Below are 26233 nucleotides of genomic sequence, written 5' to 3'. Positions count from 1 at the left end.
CCTTTGCTATTGCTGCACAGTGCAGGACTATGGCAGAGGAAAGCGATGACTACGAGGTTAGACTGGGTTCTTTCACCATTGAGTATTTTAGATTTTTCACTACAATTGTAAGATTGTCCTTTGAAGGGAGAGAAATGTGACAGTCAAGTCGTTTCACCTCTCAATTCTCATGTAAATTGACACCATGCACGCCATGTCTCACTAATGTCAATGTCACACTTTACTACCTGCCTGGATATAAGTTTGTAGCCAGATGATGTACTGAAATTCTGCCTTTTTTTGTGGTATTGATACATCCTGGTGATGTTGAGCACTCTAGGCAATCTGGGGAATCCCGCTATTGTTGTACTGAGGTATCCGTACATGCAGGACCAAGCGAACAGTGTGTTGTAGTGCAAATTATGCTATGGCAGATTATGTTATACTACAGTGTTATACTACATACGCATTATTTTTTTATTTTACTATTATTATTTTTTCGGCAACGCAGATGATGATGATGACATGTAGCGAGGAAATTTTTCATGGAGATGATGCAGTTTCGGCAGGGACATTTGCATTTCGTACGTTATATTGAGGGTTATGTTATACCGAGGGTCGTTATAGTGAGGGTTATGTTATACCGAGGGTCGTTATAGTGAGGGTTATGTTATACCGAGGGTCGTTATAGTGAGGGTTATGTTATGCCGAGGGTCGTTATAGTGAGGTCTGACCTGTATTGTGTCTGTGTGGCCTGCGTCGCTGTAGCACACGTGCACTGTGCGGCTGCCAGGCATCGTCACATGCACACGTGCATATACAGTGCTGCTGAATGAAATCCGATTGCGTGAAGCAAGTCTGCGCTGGGCGCTGTGCAGCCCCGGATCTGCGAACGCTGGGCTGTGCACGGGTGCAGGATGCTGACTCGACTCGCGTAGTCTGATTTCATTGAGCAGTGCTGTACATGTCTCTAGCCTAAACCCATGCTGCTCTTCAATGCTATTGGCTGCTTGCTGTGTTTCTGTAGGAGGTGCTCGTGTATGCCGAGTTCAGCGGCTTAGTTGAGACTGGTGAATCGTTCTGGAGCAACGCTCCGAATCACGTGGGATTGCTGGTTAGTAGCACTCTGTTTTGCGAGCCGTGCATGTGTGTTAGTGTGCGTGCGTGCATGCGTTCGTGCGTGCGTGTGTGTGTGTGTGTGTGTGTGTGAGAGAGAGAGAGAGAGAGAGAGAGAGAGAGCTTGTGTGGTTGTGCGTGCGTGAGTGTTCATAGGCGCGCGTACGTGAGCGTTTATTAAGGCTGTGTGTATGCATTGTATCGTTGTTGGTTGGAGTGTTGTTATTAGACAAGAAAATCTAATGACTGCACCGGTCTTCCTCTTGCAGGGGTTGGATACTGATGAACCTCTCCTCCAGATTGGTGAAGTTACATTCCGTGGCTCCTTTGAAGGTGAGAGAGAGAGAGAGAGAGAGAGAGAGAGAGAGAGAGAGAGAGAGAGAGAGAGAGAGAGAGAGAGAGAGAGAGAGAGAGAGAGAGAGAGAGAGAGAGAGAGAGAGAGAGAGAGAGAGAGAGAGAGAGAGAGAGAGAGAGAGAGAGAGAGAGAGAGAGAGACACACACCATGTACCAGATATACCATGTATCCTCGTTGCGAGAGAAACATGTGAATCTGAAGGTGTACTGGATGCACACACTTTCTCTTTCAAGTAGCAGTTATAGTAGCAAGATCTGAATGAAACAGATCAAGACTTGCACACTGTTCAATCTATGTAAACACACACACACACATCACACACGCACACACACACATACACACACACACGCACGCACACATCACACACACGCACATCACACACACACACACACACACACACATCACACACAAACACACACACACATCACACACACACACACACACGCACAAACACATCGCACACGCATCACACGCACACACACACACACACACACACACACACACACACACACACACACACATCAGACAAGGCCAGAGAAGGAGAGTTGGAAAGGATAACGCTTACTCGCGGCATCCTGTGTCTTTGTGCATGCACGTGCTGTATCGTGTGTGCGTGTGTGTGTGTGTGTGTGTGTGTGTGTGTGTGTGTGTGTGTGTGTATTGCCAATGTTGGCTTTCTTCAGATTCTGTCGGCAGTCTCATGTTCTTTGATGGCCAGAGTCAGGACAGCTCGTCCGCACTAGGTAGGAGGTATGAACCACTGTGGCACAGGCTGAGTAGGTGGTATGAACCACTGTGGCACAGGCTGAGTAGGTGGTATGAACCACTGTGGCACAGGCTGAGTAGGTGGTATGAACCACTATGGCACAGGCTGAGTAGGTGGTATGAACCACTATGGCACAGGCTGAGTAGGTGGACGTACATGCACATGCACATACTCTGCTTGGCTGACCTACCGAAAAAGAGTACTTCGAGTACTTGAAAGAAGTTGTGCACACCATGTTTGCTTGGCAACTAATATCCATGGAGCTTAGACAACACCCACGGGCACAGCGTCGTGGCATGCTGCATCTGGACAGTGCTTTGAAATACACACAATGCTGGCATCCACATCCTCAGGCTTTCTTCTGCACAATTTGATACATTGTGGCATAATACCATCACAGATCGTTACTGTTGACGCTTGTAATGACTTTGTAATGCCAAAGGGCAGTCTGGAACGAGCGCAAAACTAAGGCATGTAGAAATGGCAGCAACACTCACACCACACACACACACGCGCGTGCGTGCGCATGCACACACACACACACACCACACACACAAACGCCGCCGCCGTCTTCTACAAGTGTGCACTTGCGTAATTCTGTCTGTGCATCTATTCTTCCATCCCTATGAATACGATTCTCCCCTATCTCAGGTCTGGCTAGCAGTGTGCCACCTCTACTGACTCCGGCTGCAGCCAACGCGGTTGCTTCAGCCGCTGCAGATAGGACGGCATATCGATACGCCTGCCACACGGACAAGGTGCTGCATATGAAGCGTATCTTCCTGCAAGCCAAAGGAGACCTCGGTACGTCCATGCTTTGTGCCATGCCAATTCTAGGTTAATTTCAGCGGCCGCCCACAGGACCGGCCTATGAGCGTTGGCTTAAAGCCCGTGACTGTACCCAGGCTGTCTCGTGACTAGATTTCAACTGTACTTCTGTGTGTTGTTGTTACAACTGTTTTTGTAACGTTTAGCAGGACACCCTATTCACAGAGCACTTTGATGTTGGTGTTGCATTTCTGATTGTGTTCAACAGAGGCGGACGGACTGCTACCAACCACCAGTGGACCTGCCAAGGAGGCTCAGGTGGACGGACTTCTGCCAACGGCCGGTGAACATCGCAACGCGGCAGATAAGAATGCCGAAACGGTGTCCACTGATGTTTCTGCTGCTGCTGCTGCTGCTGCTGAGGAACCAACCGCCGATGTGGCTGGCGCTGCCAATGTTACTATGATGGATGAGGAAACAACTGGCGCTGCCAAGGCTGTTTTGATGGAGGATGAACCAACCGACGCTGTGATTGGCGCTGGCAAGGCTGTCATGATGGATGTTACTAGTGAGAGCACACAGAGCAACATTGCATTGTCAACTGAAGAAGGAACACAAGACGATTGTGGAATGCAGCTCCAACCTGCTGAGGCTGCCTCAAACACAGACACGGTCGCAATGTCGGACGACATCGCCCATCCATTACCGCCGTGACCACTCTTCCCAGTCTTCAGATGGGAGACTGGCTGTATCCATAGGCAGCTGATTGTGCCAGACAGAGGACCCACAACACGGCCTGACCTCACTCCGGATACCCTGCTGGTCGGGTTACAATTGTTGTCTCCGTAATGTGTTGGACGTTGACCTAGTGGAACTGGATTAGTGCAGGAAAGGTGGTGGAACTGTCACCGCGTCGCATGCTAGGTCTACTAGTAGCTCCACCCTATCATAAAAGTACTCGACCAAACCATCAGCATGCGTTGCTATGGTACCTTGATATCCTCACATTGGACGGCCATGCCAATTAGTGGCTGTCTCAGCTTGTGCTTGCTGCTCAGGTCCTGCGCCTGCATTGCGCAACAGCAGATTAGGATGCTGCAGGCTAGGTGCTATGTGTGGGGATCAGTCACGTGTGTTCACGCCAGTGTCGGACAACTCCGGCCGTGTGTGATGCAACGGTGGACCATTGGCCATGCGCGGGACAGTGATCCGACAACCGGCCGTGTGTTCTGCTATGGGTATCACGATCCATGGTGACCAGCATTGTCGACGCGAGAGTCCCAGCTGACCGGCTACTTATTTCTAGTGCAACAGCTGGCTTGTGTAGCGGCTCCTGGTCGGCTTGATTTGCCGTGAAACTTGCCCACAAGTGTATCTGAAAATGTTAGACCAAGTAGCATGCTATGGCCCAGTAGCCTAGCGCCTGGGTACCAGTAGCTTCTTCCCGCTGACCCCCATTGCCATGCTATGACCCGGCAGCCTGGATAGCTGTAGGTTTCATCCCCTCAACCCCTCAACCCATTGCAATCAGATGATCATTGTCATAGCGGCACTTTCCATGCTATTGCCCAGTAGCCTAGTGCCTGGGTGCCAGTAGCTTTCGTCCCCGCTGACCCCCATTGCAATTAGATGATCATTCTCATAGCGGCACTTTCCATGCAAAAAGACCATAATTATGTTCATGGTCAACATACACCTCCATAGCAAACACTTTCTACCGGTGAGTAGTTACTACTCCCTGCTTTCTGCACATGGATTTGTACAAACAAATACGAACGGACAATAATGGTTGTAATAAATTCTAAAATCTTCAATGTTTTAAAGTTCTCTCTCCACGACAAGGGTACTACAATGTGCAGCATAGACTATGGGTTAAAAACAAAAGACGGACAGACGGAGAAAGGTCTGCAGAAAAGAAGGGGGGGGGGGGGCTGTAAAAATCAGAAGGATGAGATTTCTATGAGCACGTAATGCCTATGGCAGATGTCATGGACTGACAAGTGCTACTGGATGTGCTTTTTCTTCATGCAGTGTTTCGTGGTGACCCAAAAGAGAATGTTTGGGGGTGTGCGTGTGTTACTGCGCTAAAATTGGAATGAGTATAATTGTAGGCCTAGTAAATTGTTTTGGTCTCTCAAGACGGATACTAAAACACCACTGCTCACATCATCGTGTGGTGCAAGAGGAGATGGCTGACGTGACTAAAGCAACGCCAACAGCAGCTTCTGCTCTAGTCGACTCTGCCGCTGCCAGTGACATCGGCCATGCGCCTGGGCAGGAAGCGTGCACAGTTGTTGAGCGTCTCCGGGCAGTACTCCTTGCAGATGATCTGCAGCAGGAACAGGTGGAAGCCGCCCAGCAGCAGACCGAAGAGCATCCAGGCGCGCGGCGACACAGTATGCACGCCCCACTCGTGATGAGGGGACTCCCCTGTCAACACACACAAACATAAACACATTAACAATACAACAAAACAAACAAGTCATGTACCGAAAGTACCGTTGATCCGCCCGTACATACTCTATGTGCATCATCCGAGGAGAACATATTTTTCAACCAGCATAATAAAGCTGGGGACCCCCTAGGGCGCGTTTGGTTGGTACGAACTAGAACAGGATTCACCAGAACAGCGCGTTTGGTTGGGACTGCACCTGTTCTGGGTCGGCCAGAACATGTTCTGCTTGCTCCGGCCTCGAGGCCGGAGCAGACCGAGCAGTTTCACTTTTTCACAGTGAAACCTGGCGGGAACATCGATTTTGGTCCCAAATGATCACGCGTATATGCTTTTGGGTTGGACTTGTCGTACCGTACACAGCGACCATGGTGACCCATACACATTTTGAAGAATGCACCAAGTTTGGCATATTTTTCACAAAAATATGCTCTGTTTCTGGAGTACCGTTTGGTTGGCATGAGGCTGCTCCATGTGCACCAGCTGTTCGATCCTGTTCTAGATCGTACCAACCAAACGCACCCCTAGTCTAGATAAGCCTTTAGCCTTTGGGGAATCCTTTTTATAAAAAGGATTCCCAAAGGCTTTTTATTTAAAAAAAATTAATATACTAGTATATGAGGCCTTTATGACCGAAACAGCTTGCTGTCTGCAGCATTGGGTATAGCAAGTACATAAATTAAAGGCGTGGAAATGCCAGCTGCCCTCACCTGGTAGATGGTAGGTCTGCAGTTCCTTGCTGCGGTTGTTCAGACGCTGGAGCTCATCGGCGTGCGTCGAGATGTACAGCAACGGTGTGACGGGCTTGGTGGCAATGACAGGGACCAGAACGTCCTCGGCCCTGCATGTTCAACAACGGGGAAGAACGTGAGAAGCAAATGAGCTCTTTGCTCTGTGTATGGTCCGGAGCCACCCCTCAATTTGGGCACAATGCCTTGGGGTGGTTATCCGTATACTCAATAATAATAAGATACCGGTAATAAAATTGATCACACTACATATCAAACTGTCACCATGAGAAGTCCAGTCCTGGTTGAAGGAAGTGCAAGAACAGAAACATGAGTACAATAATCTCAGATTTATCGTTTATACCAGAGTCCCCTTAAGTCTTTGTTCAAGATATCAGGCCTTCGCCCAGACTCACTACTCGTGCGACCCTGCAGCATCCACTGCCACACATATCGAGCAGACACTAGGAAGAAAAAGGGTCCAGTCACCCTCCTATATTATATTATCTGACTGAACTCATTCAGTGTATCAGAAAGCTCAGAAAGCTGTCCGCGGTGAACAACGCCACTGTCCAAGGTTCTACATAGGTCGAATAGTTCAACTCCGTTGTCATTTCCATGCCAGGATGTTCACCTTTCTTCAGCCTGCATGCACGTGGCTGATCCCATCTTGGGATACCGCCAACACGGTTGTATTGTCGGGTAATTACGAATACCCCGGTACTCACCCGACTGTCTTGAGTGGTCCAGTGCAGCTAGCTGGACAGGTATACAACGGAGGTGGAGGTTGGGTACCAGCTACCAGAGGCTTGGCGCGTACTCTCATCTGCATGCAGACAATCAGGAAAGTGGCAGTGCAACAACATGAGTGGGTTGACAAGAGAGAGAGAGAGAGAGAGAGAGAGAGAGAGAGAGAGATAGTGTGTGTGTGTGTGCGCGCGTGCGTGTGTGTGTGTGGTGTGTGTGGTGTGTGTGTGTGTGTGTGTGTGGTGTGCGTGCGCGGGTGCACACATGTGTGCATGCGCTGGTAAGAGAAAGAGACCAAGACAAAGTGAAAAGAGATTGCTAGAACACGGTCTTGTTTCAGTGCATGCATGAAGCCGACACATTCACATCTGAACTCAACGCAACTACAGAGCAGAACATACATTGCATGTGTGTGTTAAATAGTCCACACGTGTTGCTGCTCATGTACATACCATTCTGGCGACGCCATGCTCCATTTGAATGTTGAGCGATATACTGTAACCGGCAAAGTAAAGATTGTGTACTAAGGCGTCGGCTTGAACTAACGCTGGATTCAGAGCCAGATCCAGATACTTGTAGGACGGCACGTGCCGTATGCCCAGGAAGCTGAGTGTTACGACTTGACCCAGTAGCTGTGCACCTAGATCATTAGCAGTTGGGAGTCAGGGACATAACAGAAAGCCATCGGAAGGTTAGTGTAAACCAAGGTCCAAGTAGCAGCACACCGTCTCACCAGCAACAGTACTGAATTCTGAGTAATAGCGGTGAGGCTTCCCGCAGTACTGAACTCGATGAAACAATTCACAACTCGCAACACTGTGTGATTAGCCAAGGCTAAACGAGCATGTGCACGGGCGCGCGTGCGCTCACACACACACACACGCACACTATACTGTAATGTGTGTATGCACAAGCTCACTCACAAAACACACACACACACTCACACACTCTCTCACACAGACACATACACACACCCCTCTCACACAAATGCATGCACCCCCTCCCCCCCCCCCCCCCCCCCCAACACACACACGTACACACACATGCGACACACGCACACACACACACATGTGACACACACACACACACGCACACACACACGCACACACATGTACATACCCCGGTTGAGGTGTGAGTCACACGACCCGTGTGCTAAGTAGCGGTGCCAATTGCTGACGAGCGTATGTATCGCAGACAAGCGGTGTGGAATGAGCCACAGCAGCGTTGTGTGCCTACACATTGAAGACACACGGTAGGAGAGCAAGCAAACAAGCGATATGAACACTTCACTAGTGTGAAAGTACACTGTATATGCATGCATGGCATGAACAAGACAATATTTGCTTTTTTTCCTCATTTCTCACCATCCATGTACATCACATGCAGTGATGTTCATACAGTATACTACTGTTGCAGACATTGAACGCCTATCAGTAGATCTCCTCACGTACACTTCAGTAGTACAGTCGTCCCTCTTTAATCCAGCACTTTACAAACCAGCACCCTCTATAAACCAGCACAATTTTCAGTGGCCAAAATATCCTCTTCATGCACATTGCAGCAGTAAATCAGATTTGTTAATTTAATCCAGCACCCTCCCTAATCCAGCAGAATTTCAGGAGAATAAATGGTGCCGGGTTATAAAGAGGCCACCGTACCCAGTAGATCTCACGTACACTTCAGTAGCATACTGTACCCTATGCCTAAATGCAAGCAGGGATGAAAACGGCGGCATCGTGCTTACATGGTCGGCGGCCCGCTGAAGCATTCCTTGTCGGTGTTAGTGATGAGGTCGACGCCGTATTGTCCCGGTAGTGACGGAGTGGTGGCCATGAGGTAAAACAGGCTGGCATAGATCTCACCGTTTCCCGGCGTGCTGGGGTGACTCTTGGACAACACACGCGGCATCGTATCCCAGAGCTGAAAGGGGGAAAGGAGAGGACGCGAGAGGAACAGATTACAGTACTACATGTACCGGCATAGTCCCAGGACACGCAGCCTATCTCAACCCCTGCACATTATCATCAAGAGCTAAACAAACCCAGCATATGCCGCACATCAACGCTCTCCCGCACTATGGGTCTGGTACAGTTCAATGTGCGCCTCACGTCCTTGTTAGGACGCAGTGTCCACGCTCTGCGATTACTTTCGTTTCTTAAAAGGTCATATTGTGTGTACATGCTGCATGGTGAAATCAGACGAATCTCTCCTTGCTACTAACAATAGCAAACTGCACACACACACTCCTGGGCTGATCTGCTTCAGAGCACAAACAGACGACCAGCTGTACAGCGAGACAGGCACAAGCAGATGACCAGCTGTACAGCGAGACAGGCACAAGCAGATGACCAGCTGTACAGCGAGACAGGCACAAGCAAGGCCCATTTCCCTATACAGTATAGACAGTATATGAAGGGCTCCAATTCAAAACGTGATAAAGACCAAACCGGAGCTTTTGCTGTTTTTTTTTGTCACGAAAGAATTCATTTTCACCCCACGGACGTCTGTGTGTCGGTTTTACGGGTCAAAACGCGATACATCCCAGTCAAAACGATGCCTGCAGTTTGTGTTCTTCTGCAAAACGCGATAAAAGTCCCTGATGTTGCAGTGCCGACCGAAAAAGTACAAATGAAAAATGGATTTCTCGTTTTGAATTGGAGCCCTTCATATGCAGTGTAATTATAGTGCTCACCTGCTCCCATTGTGATTGGTGGGCCAGGCGCCTGTCGGCCAGTGCCTTGGCATCCTTCACAGCGAGATGCTGCTCTAATTCCTGTGCACATAATCCCACACATTCAGTCAAGACATGCTGCTTTAATTCCTGTGCACAAAATCCCACACATTCAGGCAAGACATGCTGCTTTAATTCCTGTGCACATAATCCCACACATTCAGTCAAGACATGCTGCTTTAATTCCTGTGCACATAATCCCACACATTCAGTCAAGACATGCTGCTTTAATTCCTGTGCGTATAGTCAAACACTCAGTCAGTACACGCACAGCAATATGCAATGCACCAGCCAGTAAGAAACAATAGGATCAAGGGGAGCTCAGAACAGTGCATGCATCAACAGTGGCAACGACCATAGACCACCGCATCCATTTAGATTGATCATACCGCTACACTGAGCTACCTGGAGACCCAGAAGCGGCAGCAAGTTCCTTTCAAAGCGTGTCACGGTGGAGAGATCATTGCTGCTGCAAAGTTCCCACAACAATACCATCCCCAAAATTCTGCAACGGTTCATTCCCATCCATCTGCATAATACGTACAATGAGGTGAGCTCCAATCTAGCATCAGCGCCAAAGCCTACACCCCACAGTAGTGAGGCAACGCAGCATACTAGTACGCTGCGTTTCAGAAGTATGGACCTCCAGACATTTTCAAATAACTCAAATTTGGTTCGAGTTTTTGAGAAATTTCTTCGGAATATTGCTCAGGCAGCTCCCGCAATTTTTTTCATATACATTTCTAAGCTATCGGATAACAGACGCCCAATTTCGAAAATATTATGCACAAAGTGATCCTGTACAGATTTTACGTGGTATAGATGCTGGCCTAGCGGTGTTTTCGAAACCAGAGGTCTGGACTTTTGAAACGCACTATAGTACACAGCGTAGGGATAACGGGGTGTGCCGCACACAGCCATGTGACACAGGGCGAGCAATGAGCACAGCGATAACATCGTCTTACAGCTAGAGCTGCAGTGCTGAGGTTGGGCAGCGGCACTGCTGGTCCATTCGTCGTAGGGCTGTTGGCCGCAGCCGACAGGTTTGCACCCACTTGAAAACGAACAACAGTCAGGAACTGAGCGCTAACGTCCCTGGTGACAAGAAGCATACACATATACACGTATACACATACACACGCACACACACACGCACACGCGCGCGCGCACACACACACGCACACACATGTGTGCGTTTCATTGGGCAGTACTGGGGAAAGCAACACATCACTACAAAATAACAACAACAAAAGACAACGACGGAGCAACGTATGCAGAATGCTTGTCATAGTCACAGAGAACGCTGGACAAGCCCTATAACCTCTTACACAGCCAACTAACACATATACCTATTGAGAATGACCATGAACAAAATATAGAGGTCAGCAGCACCAGCTGAAATCTGGTACGAGGGGCTGCAACTTATAATCGAGAATGACAATTGGGAAAACACAGTATCTGTATAGCATGATTCCACCGACTCTAATCACAACCATTGCGACCGGAATCACCAAGCGCATCATGGAGTGCAAGTAAATGCAGAAATTCTAACCGTTTGGCTTCGACTTCAATGGGATCAACTGGTGCAGCCACAGATGCCACTGCTGCACTAACGGACGGTGCTTTCAGCGTGGCTGGGATCGTACCCTGGCTGAGAATATACTGACCGGACGTGGCCGTTTTAAGACCGGCTTTCAGCCTGTAGAACCAACAGAAGGCATAGCATAGAAAACATCATGGGGTAGAACCAGCAGGAGGTACAGCAGAGAACACATCATGAGGCAGAATCAACAGGAGGTACAGCAGAGAATACATCATGAGGCAGTACCAACAGGAGGTGCAGCAGAGAACACATCATGAGGCAGTACCAACAGGAGGTGCAGCAGAGAACACATCATGAGGCAGAACCAACAGGAGGTGCAGCAGAGAACACATGGTGGGGGCAAAGGGCTGGAATGTGTTCACAGTGGAACCTTCATAGGCCGACCGCTCACGGGACCTTACACATGTGGTCGCTGTGTACAGGTGGTCTTCTTATCCCGGGTCATTTCACTGGACATAGCACCTCTTGATTCCAGTTGCAGTGGTTCTACAGGACAGCTGGTGGCCCTATCAGAGTGGTCGCCTTGACAGGTTTTACTGTGCTTTGAAGTACAATGTACTTCAAAGTGTATCGTCCCATGCCTTTATGGCAATGTCTGCCCTGGAAGCTGTAGCACTAACAGTAAGAGCGTGCATGATCACATCTGCCCTAATGCTACAGAATCCCCGCCATAACTGCAGCATCCATATACACATCTTGAATGTGCTATCCGGCTGATAAAGATGTGGCAAGCCGGCGATTCGGACAAGCTCCTGCTGAAAGGACTCGTCATTCAGATCCTTCGCTTGAGGTAGAACAGTCATTAAGGTCATTAAAGAATATAAGATGTCCGAGAATTGAGCAGCACACTTTTGTGTCAACGGCATATGTTTTGTATCATTCTACTTTCACCGGTCGAAAGGCATGGAAAGGACTATAGTAGTGTGGGTGCAGAAGAACTGGGATCAGCCTCGTAGCCTGGACAGTTCTCATTGGCATATAGCAGTCTATGCGCAGTAGAGTCACCTTGCATATATCGCTATGCTGTGTTTGGTGAAATGCTAGCCTGTCCGTTCTTCGGCATCCGACAGGACTGTACTTCCAAGTACATGTACATGCGGACAAGACAGAATACATGTCACCTTCACTTACTCTTGTCTGGACGTGGACGCGCCCGACCATGAGCTCATACTCGTCTGCTTGAGCTCCAGCACAACGGAGCGCGACTGTGCAGTCACAAAGCACAGCACAAGACAACAGTTCAGCCCCACAGAACAACACAACACGTTGGCAGCACTGGAAGCCCCGAGTGCTCAACTACTGCCAGCACTGCTGATGGTGCAATTGGAGTAAAGAATTACGCAGATTAGAAGTCATCATAAATTCTCAAAGCTTGCTCAAATGTCCAGATTCATATTGGACCAACACCAAAAATGCTTCGCTCGTACACATGCAACTGCGGAAGAAGTGATTTCTTTCCACCGGAGCAGTCAGTAACCACCACAGCAAAAGCCTGTATAGTCAGCAAACACCATAACAATACACTGACTGGCTTGTTCTAAATACATAACAATACACTGACTGGCTTGTTCTAAATACATAACAATACACTGACTGGCTTGTTCTAAATACATAACAATACACCGACTGGCTTGTTCTAAATACATAACAATACACTGACTGGCTTGTTCTAAATACATAACAATACACTGACTGGCTTGTTCTAAATACATAACAATACACTGACTGGCTTGTTCTAAATACATAACAATACACTGACTGGCTTGTTCTAAATACATAACAATACACCGACTGGCTTGTTCTAAATACATAACAATACACTGACTGGCTTGTTCTAAATACATAACAATACACCGACTGGCTTGTTCTAAATACATAACAATACACCGACTGGCTTGTTCTAAATACATAACAATACACTGACTGGCTTGTTCTAAATACATAACAATACACCGACTGGCTTGTTCTAAATACATAACAATACACTGACTGGCTTGTTCTAAATACATAACAATACACTGACTGGCTTGTTCTAAATACATAACAATACACTGACTGGCTTGTTCTAAATACATAACAATACACCGACTGGCTTGTTCTAAATACATAACAATACACCGACTGGCTTGTTCTAAATACATAACAATACACTGACTGGCTTGTTCTAAATACATAACAATACACTGACTGGCTTGTTCTAAATACATAACAATACACCGACTGGCTTGTTCTAAATACATAACAATACACTGACTGGCTGTTCTAAATACATAACAATACACTGACTGGCTTGTTCTAAATACATAACAATACACCGACTGGCTTGTTCTAAATACATAACAATACACTGACTGGCTTGTTCTAAATACATAACAATACACCGACTGGCTTGTTCTAAATACATAACAATACACCGACTGGCTTGTTCTAAATACATAACAATACACCGACTGGCTTGTTCTAAATACATAACAATACACCGACTGGCTTGTTCTAAATACATAACAATACACCGACTGGCTTGTTCTAAATACATAACAATACACCGACTGGCTTGTTCTAAATACATAACAATACACCGACTGGCTTGTTCTAAATACATAACAATACACTGACTGGCTTGTTCTAAATACATAACAATACACCGACTGGCTTGTTCTAAATACATAACAATACACCGACTGGCTTGTTCTAAATACATAACAATACACTGACTGGCTTGTTCTGAATACATTGTAAAAACTGGCAATCATAGCAGGTAGCAAACCCATACCCAAACATACACGTACTTCTATATTTGAACCCGCGGTGAAAACATGTACCGGCAAGTACGAGGGATGCACCCGGTCCGGTGTGCAAAGAGTGCCCAAAATGCCGTGGAGGCAGAGCGTAGAACAGTCATACAGTGGACAGAAAGCGTTTGTGCTTGTAACTCAGAGCGTTTCATGCACAACCGCGCAATCATCATAGGCAAGTATAAAGTCAGCATAAAGGCCAGTTTTCAGTATATCGCGAGGCCACCGCCAAGCACAGGTTTGACCCTGGCCACAAGACCGAAGAGCAAGAAACGCTCCCATCAACAGCCAACAGCCCGGGGAAAACGTACAGCACTGTTCGTGACGGTGACATCCTGCACCAGCAGTGAGGTGAAGTTGCGATGTGCATGAATCGAGTGACGAACACGAACACAGCCCGGACTCTGCAACAGCAACAATCACAGCACACGGGAAAAAAAACAAAAAAACACAACCGGGCAGTTAGATTTGTCCTTCCATGTCGGTGAGAGTGCAGAGTAGCTTACACGTGAAAGCCAGAGTCAGCTTTGATGCTCTTTGCCAGCTCATACTAGCTAGCTGTGAACTACCCGGTGCAATGCAATGCTGGCTTGGATAGTCAACTCACACTACAATGCATTACATACCCACGGCGCAAATGATTTAGCCACTTACACCAGCACCCACATGGGTGTACAGTGTACAGTGAACCTCATGAATACAGTGTTGCCACATCATTATAGCCAAATATCAGTAGGATAAAAAACAAAATGCATCATCCCCCCCCCCCCCCCACTCCCCTATAATAGCGACCTCGATACATGCACACGCGCGGCACTGATAAGAAGAAAAAATGTCACGTCTTGCGTGAGACTCAGGCTGAGTTTGCCGATTTTTCTCGAGACAGATGATGATTTCGCTTAGCGCCTTAGGAGAGAGCTATGGAAACACGCATAATGAGCAGTAAAAGCCAAAAATCTGGATCATGACTTCTAAACCACGCATAAGGTCAAACTTGGACACTTTCATGGCTGTTGTCGGCAGGAGAAGGTCAATTGTCGGCAGGTCGTGACATGCCTCAAAAATCGGCAGGCTACTGACATGTCGGCAGGTGTGGCAACACAGTGAATAACAACCTCGGGGGTATAACAACAACTCGCGAATAACAACACAATCTTCAGATCTAGTGACCACTTGATTGCACACTTTCAACCTCATGAATAACGACAACTCGTGAATAATGACAACTCCTGAATAATGACAACTCATGAATAACGACACTTTCTCATGCACGACCAAGGCCCGGGTGGTTATTCGCAAGGTTCACTGTAGTTATTACGTCCTGGAAGGGCAGTTGTGCTAGGTGAAATCCAACCCAAAGTGCAAAACTAACACCCCCCCCCCCCCCCCCCCAGACCAGTTCCCATTACATCACTGCATAGTAGTGTCAGCCCAAATTTGCCGGCAATTCTTTTGGCATAATATCGAAACATTTTAGAAAAAGAATTGCCCGGCATATTTGGAGCATAATTTCGAATTTTTTGGAGATTTTCACCGTGATTTCACAGATACTCGAAGTTTCACGTCCAGCGCCAGAGGTACATGTACTAGGTCCATGCTCAAAACTAAATTCCTTTGCACGGCAGCTTGGTAATGAGCATTGTGAGGTCAATCTTCACACTTTAAAATGTGAACCCAGCAAAACCGAGCAAATTTCGATGTTTTTCTGAAATTTTCTCCAAAATTTGGTCCAAATTTGGCATTTTTGAAGCTGTCATTGAGCATAATCAGAGCAAAATATCGTCTCCGCCCGGAAATGCCAAGCATAATATCGAAAGAAGCACAGCAAAATTATGCGGCATAATATCGAAAAGTCTCGAGCAAATTTGGGCTGACACTACTGCATAGAGCTCTTTCATCGTGCTACAAAAAGGTCATGTGACCTGTTCTATGATGTCTACGGTATATTAGTATGTACAAGCACCATGCATGCCATGCTCGCTCCGGGTGCCAAATACGGGCTGGGTTTGACCAAGCACAGCCCCACAGTGTACATGAAGACTGACTAATCCAATTCCTGACGTAGACCACTCCTTACAGAGATTGCGCGCTCCGCTCACTTGCTCTGATCAAATAAAACCATGATATTACCGAATGCAAAAAGCATTGTGCACTTTGTACTTGAACAAGACAGCTTGTTCGGTGCATGAGCTCCTCGAAGAGCTTCCCTCGGGTAGCTCGACGTGCAGGGACAGTACCGGTGGAAGCAGTTTGGGATTGGTCTGGCTATACCCACAGCCCTTCACACATTGTGCATGATAAGGCGGGTGCACATGACTACCTCACGTGTTGCCGGCCAAAACGTGGGTCCGGCCAGGGCCTGACCAACCGGACCGGTTCTGCCGGGCCCGAGGGATACCAAAGCATCCTAACAACCTAAGCTATGCCGCCATCTCCCACACTGACTTACCAGTGAGTGGGCGTAGAGATAATGGAACGTGGCTTCTTTGTACTCAAAGACCAGGGCGCCTGTGCAAACGACATCACAAGCAAAACAAGGCGCAGATACAACTCGGAACTGTACGGAGTAAAGAAGTGTGCTATTTTTTTCTGCGCACTTCAAAGCCTTGTGTCATAACAAAAAAGGCAGCACAGAAAGAGTTTGAAGTGAAAGAGATCAGGTCCTGACAGTCCTGCAAGGTACACGTAGATACTTTGAAATAGTAAAATAACAACTCTCTGGTGCCTACCCACTGTGATTGTATGCAGAGGGCAGTGGCTGATGCTACTACGGTTGGAGCCGTATCATATGTATCTGGGCACCAACTGTAGCGGGGACTAGACAACGTGAACTACACGGACATGTGTTACAGAAGAGTTCAGTCTGACAGGTAGGTTGTTGTATGTAGTGCAGTATTGCAGTACATACACTCATTGCCGAAGTTGTGTTGCCATGGTGCAAAAATGGCGTTGGATGGCTACGCCTGAGCGCTCGCGCTGTCATCGCAGCCCACGACACGTCTTCCTGCTGTGCTTTCCTGACAAATTATTTTTGTTTCGCTTTGTCCTTGTTGCTGGAGGGTTTGATCCTTTGAGATACTGTAGAGCGATTTGGAGTTGGTCAGCCGAGAGTAGTCGTGAGAAATGGAGAAAGAATGTGAGAGAACCTGGACTGCGGATCAAGTCGCTCTGTTCCAGCGGAGGCGAGCAGAGGGTTACGATCTCACTTCTCAGAGCCCAGGCACGTCGCTCCTGATTATTTCAAGGGGCTCGATGTGCAAGTGGCACTCGAAACCAGTGCTGCGCAGAGTGCCCATGTTCCTGCCAGTGTCGCTGCTTCAGCCGGGCTGGCGCTGGCGTCTCCAGTGCAAGCAGTATACCTAGTAGCTGAAACCACTCCTGGACCTGCTGTAACCCGCCGCTCAGGGCCAGTGCAAACAGCAGCTGATGCTGCTACTGAAGGGGCCACACATTCACTTCTGTCCAGCTCTATCCTGCGCGCTCCCACCTCTTGTGGGGATATCATGCGCTTACGCATGCAAGGGCTGCGCCAACTTTGCAAAGACAGTATTCCCTACCAAGGGCGTGTATCCAGACGTGATCTTTACCTTCTCATCTGTGAACATTTCCACTTGAGTACTGCTGGCGAAGGGGTTCCAGACGAGGAGGCAGACAAGCCTGCATTACCAAAGCCAGTAATGGCAGCGTACAAGAAGCTACCAAGCTTTTCACACAAAACATCTGGCTGGTCTCTATCTCGCCTAACTAAAATCCCTTTCTTCATTACTGAGGCTGTCAAGCACTATATGTTAAATTCCCCGGACAAAGATTATGACAAGGAGAGCTTGCAGTGCTACAAGCAACTTCGTGCGTACCAATTATTTGATGAGCACCACCTTCACCATTTGGAGGGAAACCTGTTTGCAGGTGGAACAAACTTTTGTTTCGTCCGTGCGAAATGCTGGCCATCACAAGAGACATCAAAGCAAGCCTACACGTGTATCGTCTGCATCAGCAGGGTCGATCCAGTGTGCTACGGTGGATACTGCCAGTGCATTTCCGGATAATGAGAGTGCTGTTCACATGTCGCGGCTTTGCTGTTTGCGCTGGATGATTTTTGCAGCCATGGCATGCAGAGTTTGTCTGGACCTTTCGTAACAGACATGTTGTATGCATGCATGCTCGTGCTTCTGACTGTTTTTCTAGATCATGGCTTCTCTTCTGATCTTTCCTCGTCATGTCTGTTGACTTTTGTGAATTATATCATCTTGTCAAACATAATAACATTACACTGTGAACGAAAGCAACATTTCATTCCACCTCACCTCTCAACCCCTCACAAACCGAAAACTCGTCATCGATTGCACTGATCTTTTAACGACTTTCTGGATCAATAATCATCATTTTTATGTCTTCAAACCAGAAATTGGCAGAGATCAAAATGGTCTGTCATCATAGTAAAACATTGGCTTACAAGACATCAGTGTCTGCTCCAGCTAGCGCCGGGTGAGCCGGGTAATCCACCCGGTTGGGCGGCGCTTGGACCCGGTTGAAAATATAGTACTGGGTCACCTGTGACCCGGTTGGTACTTTACACTTTCGAACTTTGAAAGGACTGACTACACGGCTTGTATCAAGAGTACATGAAAACGGTTTTCATGTACTCTTGCTTGTATGTGTGAGATACTTCTTCTTCCTTCGTAATTTTCTAATTCCTGTCCTCTCATTTCTAAATGCGGCTTATCCATTCGCCTTTATATCATTGGGCCTAGCTCCCGTTTATTGTCCGAATTAAAATAAACCCGCAACCAACCAGTTAAAGCACGTGACTCGGCTGGTGAGACAGCGCCAGGTACATGTGTACCCGGCTCCGACCCGGTTGAAATGGTTGCGCCAGGTACACGTGTACCCGGCTGTCCTACAATCCTAGAGCAGACACTGGACATTTCTGAATAAAAACTTCGGACTGATGTTAGATTATTACTGGAACAAATCATTTCTGAATGCACAGATTGAGCTAAGTGGAATACTTGGTTGGTTGATAGAACTTGTATTTCCGGTGGAATATATGTAACAATCTTTTTCACGTTCACGCAGTATTTATTGGAACAAATTCATATTCTGTGATGATGATGGTCAGCCAGTGTCGGTGAAACGTCTAATGGCCATCGCTAAGGACCAGTGGCATACAAATGTCTAAGGGTAGATAGGCCGCGCCAAGTTTGCATCCTCTTGGCTTTGGGTTTGAGGTATTTGAACAGGGCAGAGAACACTGCGTAGTTAGGCAGCCCGGTGAAGTGCCTGAACGTGTCCGGATTGTTTCTGATGCTGGCTAAATCGATCGAACAACACTTCAGGCTCTCATACTCTTTTTTTATTTCACTGAAGTCTTTTTCTAGGCCAGCCATGTGATCATCACGTGACTTCACTCGGGTCACTTACACTGATATATCTGTGATCACATGGCAAACCCTGCACAGGACCAGGGGTCGGTGCTGGGTCAATAGCCGAACAGACACCAGACACGACAGAAACGACCCCAGAATCATCAATATCTTGTGGCTCCTCAGACTCTTGACGTTTTCTCTTCAGAACTCGTCTCGCTGGTTTAGGAGTTGCCGTCCACTGGAACTGGGTTGGCACAGCGGTGGGGTTGAGCCATTTTCTTTCTGGCTCCTCACCAGACAGGAGCTTGCCGACGTAATCATCTTGTTTGAAATGAGAGCTGCATACTCTGGTGTTTGATGTGATCTTGAAATTTGATCCCACGTCCCTCCTAATTTCAAATTGCCATAACTTGCACCTTTCTGCATCACTGGGAAAACGATGAATTGCAAGTGACATATCTAAAGACCGATTACTGCAGAGCGGAACAGCACAGTAGTAGCCCTTGCCTGAAGTTCTTTTCCGCTTCTTGGCAGGTTGGCTGTCAGTGCCCGTTTCCACTGCGGCTGACCCCACGGACACTGAAGGCGAAGAAACAACACCAACACTAGCTGCAGCGACAGTTTGTTCGACTGGAACCGGTTCAGGAATGGTTTAGCTACTGCTTGCACTGGAGTCGCCAGCGCCAGCCCGGCTAAAGCAGCGACACTGGCAGGAACATCGGTACTCTGCACAGCGCTGGTTTCGAGTGCCACTTGCACATCGAGCCACTCGAAATAATCAGGAGCGACGTGCCTGGGCACTGAGAAGTGAGATCGTAACCCTCTGCTCGCCTCCGCTGGAACAGAGCGACTTTATCCGCAGTTCAGGTTCTCTCACGTTCTTTCTCCATTTCTCACGACTACTCTCGGCTGACCAACTCCAAATCGCTCTACAGTATCTCAAAGAATCAAACCCTCCAGCAACAAGGACAAAGCGAAACAAAATAATTTGTCAAGAAAGCACAGCAGGAAGACGTGTCGTGGGCTGCGATGACAGCGCGAGCGCTCAGGCGTAGCCATCCAACGCCATTTTTGCACCATGGCAACGCATCTTCGGCAATGAGTGTATACAAATGTACACACTGGGCTGAACAGTACATGTGACACATGCCAACAAACAAGGATATTCTTTGCCTGATGATTGCACGCAGTGCATGAAACTCAGAGTAGCAAAACACTACGAGTGATCCATTGTTTGTTGACATGTTCATACTTTGAAGTATATACAAGTGAACACACCTGGGCTGAGCAGTACATCGTCCACCGTGACCGACAGCTGTGGCGAGTACTTGGCCACTAGCCACTGCAGGCCGTTGTAACCAAACAGCAGGCTCTCCTCGTCGAGGTCTATGCCGATGTGACCATTACCTGGAGATTGAAAATATGCATGCATGCACACACACACACACACACACACACACACACACACACACACACACACACACACACACACACACACACACACACACACACACACACACACACACACACACACACACACACACACACACACACACACACACACACACACACACACACACACACACACACACACACACACACACACACACACACACACACACACACACACACACACACACACACACACACACACACACAACACGGATGCCATGTGCCCAAATCGCCATTCAAAAGTACTGTACTAATTTGAGTGTTTTCAGTGACTCGTGTACAGAATAGGTCTGAGACAGCAGGAGATGAACAGAGCATAGGGAAGAAAACGGTCGTAGTGTGAGGAGGGGCTCCTACCGAGCACAGCCGCAGGTGATGATCTTGCCAGGTGCGATACACGTGTGATTGATGTCTCCCCTCTCCGCTCGGCAGCTATGAACTGATACAGTGCTACATCCAGGCAAGAGTTAGACACTGTCAGCACACAGATACAAGACAAACAAGTACAAGTCATTAAAAACAAATAACGCGCCGTACGTGAAGACAAGTAACAAATAAAAATACACTGAGGCAGCGCAGTGCCTTAACCTGCTACGAGAGCGCTCAATGCGTATGATGAGCAGAGCGCAGTACACAAGAGGTACACAGAGGAAAGTAAGGTCTTATTTTTTGATAACTCGGCCAATGAAATCCATAAATATAAATACAAATACAAACATGACCTAACTTTCCTTTGTGTACCTCCTGAGTAACAAATAAAATACTAGTACACAGGAACTCAAACGGAGAGTTATACAGCAGGCCAGAGGCTACACACTAAAAAATTAATATTGATAGTACATGTACGATACAGGTACAAAAGGATGCATGCATCCACGCAAGATAACACATCCACGCAAGATTACACATCCACGCAAGATTACACATCCAACCAAGAGGACACTTCTCAGAACGAAATCAAATGTTTTCAGATGAACAGCCAAGGAATATATAATAAAGACAGAGAGGACCGATAATTACCCCTTTACCTGCAGTTGGCCACTAACAATGCAGCCAAGATACTGAGAATGTGCAAACTGGTCTGCGTTCTGACCCCTCAATATCTTGGCTACTGGCATATTATAGGTGCTGCATAACTATACGTCCTGTCTGACTCTATTTAAAACCATAAATACACAGTAGAATTCTTCCTCCGCGCACACAGTGCTCAATACCGCAATGGGCAGAGCTTCCTTACACAGGACCGCACAGCATAAAATTGAGTCGCAAGAAGAACTTTGTTCTGCTTTCTTTGCAACAACATAAAAATGTAAAATTTGCACCAACATGAATACTGTAAAACGGGGAATTTTCGGTGGTGTCATATTTTCAGTATTTCTCAAAATCAACGGTTCGGTAGCGCGAAACTTTCGGTAAACCAGTTTTCCATACTGCATGTATGTATTTTTTGGTGCATTTTATTTTAGGGGAAGAGTGTGTTGCTCCCTACATGGGAGCTCGCGGTTTTCCTGCCGACTTGAATTCTCACTTGACCCACCCCTACTATCGCCAAAGTCGCACCAACCTCTTCTTCGCATTTTATTTTAGGAAATTACCTGTACCATTACCTGTACCGAAGTTACCGAAAATATAACTCCACCGAAATTTTCCGGTTTTACAGTATTTAAAATTTCGCATGGGTGTATACTGTAAACAAAGAAAGCAAACTCGCCCCCTCTTTCCCCATGCCAACTACATGCACATGATAGAACAATGATATGCTGCGTGTGTGTGTGTGTGTGTGTGTGTGTGTGTGTGTGTGTGTGCATGCATGTGCGCGTGTGTAGTCTCCAGTAAGACATCCATCAGTAACTCTCACCAATGCCAGCTGTTCGCAATGGGTAGCTCTGCCATACCAGGAGCAGCAGCAAAGAGACGCAAATCAAAGTGAAGAATCGCCTAGTCCTGGCAGGGAAAGAAAGCAAAGATCCAGAACAACACAGAGAGGGTCAGAGGAGGCTACCGCTATTAGAATACCAATGGTGCAAACAAACTCTATTGAGTATTGAAGAGGTTTGGACGAAATCATTTGGTATCCTTGCCCACACCTGAGGTTTGAAAGGACAGCATGATTTCCATCGTTCGTGAGAGAGAGAGAGAGAGTTGCGGCAGCTCGAGAGTGCACATGGTGCAGAGCCTTATAAACGTATAGAGAAGGGAAACAAAGCAGTGTTGCTGTTACACCAGGCTTCACGCCTTAGTGATCATCAAACGGTACAGTGTACTATGTTCCAATAGGGTAATGTGCACATGTGCAAGCTGGGTGGGGGGACATTAAAAGATGGGTGCCACCCGCATACACTGAGGCGCATACCATATTTTCGGAAGTCAGTGCCGGTCTTCTATTACCGCCTGTCTGAAATAAGCGCAACATCATTTCTGGGCTTTTGTGTGGATTTTTTAAAATTAGGCGAAATTTTAGGGTTCACAGCTTGCAGAGCGTCAAAAACCGGGCGTATATTGGGACATGGGCTTATTATAGGGCATGGGCGTTATTTCGGACGCAATCTGCAGAAGATCAATCTATCAGCAATCCACTAGTTTCAGTGAACCACCATTCACACTGAGCCACTACGTACAGGTAAGCGCGACATGTTTTGCTACATTTTTTGGCAGTTTGCTACATTCCAACGGAACATCGCTGTCCTCGCGCGCCGTGACAGTGTTGAGTTCTGCACTGTGCTGCGTGCAGTTGGATGGCACGCACTCGATCTACAACTGTTCTACAGTTGGTACGCGAACGCACACTCGCGCGCTGGTCATTTTGAGTCCACTTTACGCCCTGGGCTTATTTCGGGCATGGGCGCTAAAACGGACTTGAAGTGTACACCGCCTAAAACTGGGCTCATTATCGGACATGGGCGTTATTTAGGGTGGGCTTATTTACGGAATTTTATGGTACTTGTTTTCATGCCTGCATTTGCCGGCCAGCTTGCATCTCTTGTTGGTGTTGATGTTGAGTTTCTGTCTGAGGCACAAAGGACATCGCTTAGTTGTGTTGCTGTAAGCCGGGGCCTGGGCGACAACTGACCAACCAATACTGTACTCGCTACGTTGACGCTTCAGGTTCCAGACACACTGTGATAGTTCTGTGGTCTTCTCCAGTTACTCATGTCTTCATGTCGTTAGCATCCACAGTCATGCGTATCACACATTTATGTGTACTGTAAGGGTGTGTTTGGTTGGTACAATCTAGAACAGGATCGAACAGCTGGTGCACATGGAGCATCCACAGTCATGCGTATCACACATTCAAGTGTACTGTAAGGGTGTGTTTGGTTGGTACAATCTAGAACAGGATCGAACAGCTGGTGCACATGGAGCAGCCTCATGCCAACCAAACGGTACTCCTTAAACAGAGCACACTTTTGTGAAAGTGTGCCAAACTTGGTGCATTCTTCAAAATGTGTACAGGTCACCATGGTCACTTTGTACGGTGCAACGAGTCCAACCCAAAAAGCGTGCATGTGATCATTCGGGACCAAAACCGATGTTCCCGCCAGGTTTCACTGTGAAAAAGTGAAACTGCTCGGTCTGCTCCGCGGATCCGGGATATCCGGCCTCGAGGCCGGAGCAAGCAGAACATGTCCTGGCCGACCCAGAACAGGTGCAGCCCCAACCAAACGCACTGTTCTGGTGAATCCTGTTCTAGGTTGTACCAACCAAACGCGCCCTAAGTCAACAAATACCGTAAGGTACCGTTGATCCCCCCCCCCCCCCCCCCCACACACACACACACACGCCATGTCGCTTCCCAGCTGGGTTTTCGTCAGGGGGCGGGAATTAGATCAAGGCTGTCAAGTGCAGTACGATGTACAACAACGTGGAAGTTCTGACTCGATGTGCTGGATTGTGCACTGAAGAAATAGTTACTACAGTCAGGCCTCGCTTATCCGGTCCTCTTTTATCCGGATCCCTCACTATCCGGAAGAAAATAGTTGGCTACCGATTTACAGCATATGCCATGCATACATACAGCATGCGTGTTCGATTATCCGGTTCCCTCGCCCTCCGGATATTTTGTGGAAAACGGATGTGTGCGGTTATGCGAGGTCTGACTGTACCACCACCTGGGACCTTCAAGAGAAAATTCTACAAATGTCTACAGAAGTGGCATGTACTAGTAGTACAGTCTAGTGACAGTACATGTAGTAGTGTAGCTTTATATTAGGAAGATGTGGTAACATGCAACAGACATGCTCTTTCCCTCAGCACCGCAATGTTACTACTCGACTTTGGTCTAGTTACAAACACTCCCAAAAGATACATTGCCATCTCCATGTCCCATTACTTGGCCTGTACCAGTGCTGAGGAAAAGAGCAGGTCTGCTCTCCACCGTTTACTATGGTTATGGGCAACTGTCGCCAAAAGACCATACCACCGCCGGTGCTGCGCTGTGTTAGGCAGACACAACGCACTGCACATTATTGACTTCAACTGCACACGACCTGCACGATGTTCCACTTCATGTATGAATTCGTCGAGAAAAAAAACAGGGATACTCGGGGCATCGATTTAGCCCAGACCAAAGCTTGTACTGTAGCAGCATTAACAAGTATTGTAAAGCTGGAGAGAACTACATGTAGTTCTCAACTACTTCTTCTATCTTCCTCTCAGAACTCAGGCATATCATGTACTTGCTCATAAGCAGATAAAAGTACGGTGATTTTATTCGTCAATAGGATATTGTGGTTCTCTAATTCTCACCTCGTCGATGTGGCAGACGAGATGCCCACAGCGATCCTTGAGCGAATCCACATTCAGAGACCTGGTGAGCATGACACGTACGTAGAGAAACTAAATTGGACGCGCATCCCTCGCTCTCTGAAGCGGAATCCTCATCTCTCGATATCGCACCACAACCATTGAGAAGAATCAAAGAAAATGTTATTGGTTTGGGAAACATATCCCGGCAGCTAGCCGGCGCCTTCTACAGTTCTGACATCATGCGTGACTCACTTCTTTTTCTACGTCTAGTCTGCATCCTGAGCAAGTGCAGTGCCACTGAGTGAGGTTTGAGTGGGCGCAAGATATGCGAAACCAGTAGGCAGTACTATCATTCAAATCCTTCACGTGCGTTTAAACGTTTATGCACGTGGCACGTGAGCAGGAGCAACGCAAGCAAGCGAAAAAAATTACAAAAGGTTGAGCTGCACTTAACGTACTTGTCTTTCAAACTGTTACTTCAAACACGAAGGCAACCAAAACTGGCAAAAGATTTGGCCCAAATGCAAAGGCAAAGAGCTCATGACATTTGTGAACTTGGTCTACTGATACTGTGTTAGTAATGCAGTCCGCTGCTGGTCATCAACCCGTTGCAGTCGGTGATCCGAGT

General features: G+C 47.5%; 2 protein-coding genes across 2 annotated transcripts; one reads left to right on the top strand and one right to left on the bottom strand.

Annotated features, from left to right (window-relative positions):
* LOC135818769 (uncharacterized) lies at nucleotides 1-4799 on the top strand (the record flags this gene model as incomplete). The annotated part of the gene is given in 6 exon segments (XM_065332027.1): nucleotides 1-56; nucleotides 1007-1093; nucleotides 1365-1428; nucleotides 2135-2194; nucleotides 2869-3021; nucleotides 3254-4799. Coding segments are annotated over 6 exon segments (837 nt in total). The 3' UTR covers nucleotides 3700-4799.
* LOC135818753 (uncharacterized protein KIAA2013 homolog) lies at nucleotides 4692-25778 on the bottom strand. Its single transcript, XM_065332026.1, has 16 exons — nucleotides 25606-25778; nucleotides 22718-22803; nucleotides 21217-21333; nucleotides 20686-20814; nucleotides 16491-16549; nucleotides 14353-14445; nucleotides 12378-12451; nucleotides 11196-11342; nucleotides 10609-10738; nucleotides 9605-9685; nucleotides 8657-8832; nucleotides 8032-8144; nucleotides 7365-7552; nucleotides 6894-6991; nucleotides 6148-6278; nucleotides 4692-5415 (listed from the first exon to the last, which is right to left on the bottom strand). The coding sequence occupies exons 1-16, from the start codon at nucleotides 25656-25658 to the stop codon at nucleotides 5216-5218; spliced, it is 1875 nt and encodes a 624-aa protein (XP_065188098.1). The 5' UTR covers nucleotides 25659-25778; the 3' UTR covers nucleotides 4692-5215.
* Nucleotides 25779-26233: the final 455 nt, after the last annotated feature.

The sequence above is a fragment of the Sycon ciliatum genome, chromosome 1 (genome assembly GCF_964019385.1).
Source record: "Sycon ciliatum chromosome 1, ocSycCili1.1, whole genome shotgun sequence".
Taxonomy (NCBI): Eukaryota; Metazoa; Porifera; class Calcarea; order Leucosolenida; family Sycettidae; genus Sycon; species Sycon ciliatum.
This window is presented reverse-complemented; position numbering and strand designations above follow the sequence as displayed.

Bases quoted from the DNA above. Each gene is read 5' to 3' on its own strand.
- LOC135818753 (XM_065332026.1), bottom strand. From the start codon at position 25,658: ATGTGGATTCGCTCAAGGATCGCTGTGGGCATCTCGTCTGCCACATCG. The intron at 16,550-20,685 runs GTGTGTTCACTT...TCGTTTGCACAG, and splicing joins CGATGTACTGCTCAGCCCAG to GCGCCCTGGTCTTTGAGTAC. The intron at 6,279-6,893 runs GTGAGTACCGGG...TTGAACATGCAG, and splicing joins GGACCACTCAAGACAGTCGG to GGCCGAGGACGTTCTGGTCC.